The sequence below is a fragment of the Salvelinus sp. IW2-2015 genome, unplaced genomic scaffold (genome assembly GCF_002910315.2).
Source record: "Salvelinus sp. IW2-2015 unplaced genomic scaffold, ASM291031v2 Un_scaffold4873, whole genome shotgun sequence".
In the NCBI taxonomy this organism is placed as follows: Eukaryota; Metazoa; Chordata; class Actinopteri; order Salmoniformes; family Salmonidae; genus Salvelinus; species Salvelinus sp. IW2-2015.
Genome location: NW_019946142.1, coordinates 9,090 through 13,217, shown reverse-complemented (window position 1 = coordinate 13,217; position 4,128 = coordinate 9,090). Strand labels below are relative to the sequence as shown.

The window sequence follows — 4,128 nt, the reverse complement described above, 5'->3', positions numbered from 1 at the left end:
CCCAGGTCTAACCCTAACCCAGCCTCCCCTCCCAGGGCTAACCATAATCCAGCCTCCCAGCCCAGGGCTAACCCTAACTCTAACCCTAACCCAGCCCCCCAGCACAGGTCTAGCCCACCCTGGTCCTCCTCACTCTACCAGTCCAGCCAGGGGCACCAACCTAGGCAGGAGCAGCAGCACTCATCCAGCCAGGCCTCAGCAGCTCAGCAACCCTTTGGACGGCCCTACAACCCACTGCCCACCTCCTCCTGTGTGGGAGAGCACAACCAGTACAAGATTTGCAACAACAACGTAAGAACGGTTCAGCCATCACTTATGATCATTTATGAATTAATCCCTCACTGTAACCCACAGCTAAACAGCTAAATCAATCACGAAGGGTAAAACATGGAGGTTATTAAGGAAGATGAGGTCTGACAAGACAGATATAGTGGAGATTTTACGATGGTTAACTTTGCTAGGCAGCGATTGTAAAGACTGGAATTTACCTTGGGGGAGAATGTGGCCATTTCTGGACATAGTAGGCCGGGGGACACATATTCACTCTCTATCTGTCTATATGTCTGTTCAGGCCTGTCCTCCAGCCAGTAGACACATCAGAGCGGTGCAGTGTTCTTCCTACAACAGCTATCACTTCATGGGTCGACTGTACGAGTGGGAGCCTTTCAATGAAGGTATGGGTGGGTCTCGTCATGTTTTTCATATTACCGTGGTGTTGGACAATATTATCCAAGGTGTGAGGTGATGTAAGCGCCAAAGTATGTCACCTGTCTCGGCCATTTTGATGAATGTCCTGAGCTGCCAGATGTTGTTTAGCTGTTTGGAGATCTAGGTGTCTTAAGTATCCAAGCAACAGTCAAAACACCTCAAGGATAGACAATTACTTTTAGGATACTGATTAACATGTTGTGTTTTTCTTCTCTCTGTTGGAGTGAATGGCATTTACTGCAGACGTATGACTAGATTAAAGCTCAAATAACTTCACTTTAGTTGATGAGGACAAGNTGTTTTTCTTCTCTCTGTTGGAGTGAATGGCATTTACTGCAGACGTATGACTAGATTAAAGCTCAAATAACTTCACTTTAGTTGATGAGGACAAGTCAAGTTTGCTTGATACCTATCTCAAACACATGAACATGCAATTACAACACTTTTAGCAATAGCTGTCCTTGTAACCTCGTGAGCTAATGCACAAAACATCTGAGTGAAGTCCAAGTGCAGGTGGATTACAAACCTGACGTTACATTCACCCCACTGCCTGCCAACTCCCAGTGGTTTCCAGGCCTGGAGGGCATCTGCCTCCCTCCCACACAAGAGAYACCACCCAGAGATCTGTGRTTCTWATTACCACTAATGGATCACCAGAGAGGAGMAAATAACCTGTTAACTTCCCTTGATCCCTTGGATTTATTAAGAATTTGGTTAGCTTTCCTTGAATCCCTCGTTGTTGCTTGACATTACCTTTCACCACACAGCATTACTGTAGAAGGAACACTGCAAACATTGATTTACTCATCACTTGTAATCACAGGATAATTGTGAGGACRTGCCAGGATTTAGTCCACTCCTCGCATCAGTTGCTAGATGGCAGCATGGCTCAATGGAAGAAAACAACTCTTTACTGCAYTACATCACAATTCTAATGCAGCAGTCTACCCAGCTTGTCCACCTACATTGAACAATGTACATTTACAGCCCTGCCAGGCACCCTACCAGAGAGAGATAATGTTTTGTACTCATAAATCATATCAAATCATTCATTTCTGTGTCTCCTCTGTCACAGTTTCAGGCGACCAGCGTTGTGAGCTCAACTGTCGTGCGATCGGTTTCCGCTTCTACGTGCGTCAGTCGGATAGGGTCATCGATGGGACGCCGTGCGGCCAGAACGAGACTTTCATCTGTGTGGCAGGGAGGTGTCAGGTAGGACACTTAACTCATTTACCAGTGGCCTGGCCAGGCCTGTGGACTCCTGCCAAACCACTCAGAATAGAACAGAACAGTGACAGGATGGATGGAATCAGAGGAAAGAAAAGCATAATTCATTGAGATGAAATGTTGACATCATTCCACAAAACCTTCAAACACGAGAAAACACGGTCCCAAAAGAGTTCTCAAGATCAACTGCATCCAAATGCAAGATACAGTACATTTTATTAAAGACATTTAATCAATTATACATAACCAGCAGAGGGCAGCAGAGTATAACACTGTTATCTGTCCATAAGGAGTGAAACAGAGGTCAGGTTGGGTTGACTGGTTTCTGAGTCCAGGATCTGGGATCTCAATGAAGGATCATGATGGACATATTTGTWCCTTTRACTTGATTTTTTATATGCATYTCTRAAAYACACCTGTGGCCAGAACTTGGAAAGACAACAGTCCCTGTGTAAACCTGTGCTATTGACTGACTGTGTCCAGTGTGCAGCTGGATAYGTTTTACYTCTTATTTCATCAGGATTKAACTCTTAGASATGTTTTTCCAATATGATTTTAAGCCATAATTCTGAGTGAACCCTTTCCAAGTTGCGCTCTAGGAACTCGTGCTTGCCTCTGAGTCTCCCTTCAACTCAATTTGCTGCGCTCTCAACCACATTTCCCCCCCCCATGGAGATCTTTACTATATTAAGATTTAATCAAGATAAAGAGTCCCTCTGATCTCATATTAGCTTTTAGTAATTTCCACTTTTAATACCAGTGAAATTGTGATTTATCACAGGGGCCAGCGTTTTCACCAGACCTTCAGCCCTCCAGCCGATAGATCTCTGGGCAGTGTGGTGACTAGCTGACCCCATGGAGGGAGTGGTCTGCTTTTATGTGGCCGTGGTCGGATCTCACTCTGTATTCATGCAGCTGGTCTGTGGTATGCGGGTGTGGTATGGACTGCAGTGTGCACTGTACTGTACTCTACTCTACTGTACTGTAGCTTATACTGCTGTGGTCTGTGGGTATGGTATGAACTGCAGTGTGTACTGTACTCTACTCTATGTGTTTGGGTCCTTTTTGGCTCTCTGTCTCTAATACCCTGCAGTTGTCCAGTAGGTTTACTTGTGTATAACACGGTCCATCTCTGTCCAAGGCGGACCCTGGATTTGAACCGACGCCAACACCACTTACCCAGAAAGCCTAGGCATTTCCGACAGTGCTTTAGCATTTCCGACAGTAACTTCGCCATCTGCTACACATTGTGAGCTAAACCAACCAGGTACCATTCTGTACTCTCTCTCTCTCCCTACTAGGGAACGTATTGAGGCCTGATTTCGGTGTATACTCACCTAGGGAATATATTCAGCAGGTCAGGGCACATCCCATAGTAGCAGTGAGATGCTGTCATAAATTATATTGAGGAGACCAAAGTAGACTGATGACATAGACACAGAAACATCTGCTTTTCCTGCCTTGGCCCTTTTTGCTTGCGTACAATAAAATCACATCTCCTACTGTAGCTGTAACCAAAGGCTCTGTTTATTCTGCCCTCTGTGTGGAGCTGGAGTCAGTTTTCAGCAGGCATCTCTTTACTTTGTATGGTTAAACTTTGACTTTGTTATTTCGCAAGGTGTCTGCAGAGGCTTATGGCTGCATTCTCTTTGAGCTCAATCAGATTTAGCCTATAGATATGTTGCATAGAGTAGAGCTCAGGTCCGGCGCCGAAAAGAGATGGCCGCCTCGCTTCGCGTTCCTTGGAAAATATGCAGTATTTTGTTTTTTTATGTGTTATTTCTTACATCGGTACCCCAGGTAATCTTAGGTTTCATTACATACAGTCGGGAGGAACTACTGAATATACGATTAACGTCAACTCATCATCGTTCCTACCAGGAATATGACTTTCCCGAAACGGATCCAGTGTTTTGCCTTCCACCCAATACAATGGATCTGATCCCAGCCGGCGACCCTGTGCGACGCCGTAAAAGGGGAAAACGAGGCGGTCTCGTGGTCAGGCTTCGGAGACGGGCACATCGCGCTCCATCCCTAGCATACTACTCGCCAATGTCCAGTCTCTTGACAATAAGGTTGATGAAATCGAGCAGCAGGGTAGCATTCCAGAGAGACATCAGGGATTGCAACGTGCTCTGCTTCACGGAAACATGGCTAACTCAAGAGACGCTAACGGAGTCGGTGCAGCCAGCT

The 4,128-nt window shown here is 45.7% G+C and overlaps 1 protein-coding gene across 1 annotated transcript in view; it reads left to right on the top strand.

Annotated features, from left to right (window-relative positions):
• The window catches only part of LOC112077727 (thrombospondin type-1 domain-containing protein 4-like), a 2,828-nt gene extending 281 nt beyond the window's left edge, over nucleotides 1–2,547 (top strand). The window contains exons 2-4 of the mRNA XM_070441810.1: nucleotides 6–291; nucleotides 572–674; nucleotides 1,784–2,547. Of these exons, the coding sequence (XP_070297911.1) occupies nucleotides 6–291; nucleotides 572–674; nucleotides 1,784–2,046 (652 nt within the window). The 3' untranslated portion in view covers nucleotides 2,047–2,547. The remainder of the gene's footprint in view (nucleotides 1–5; nucleotides 292–571; nucleotides 675–1,783) is intronic.
• Nucleotides 2,548–4,128: the final 1,581 nt, after the last annotated feature.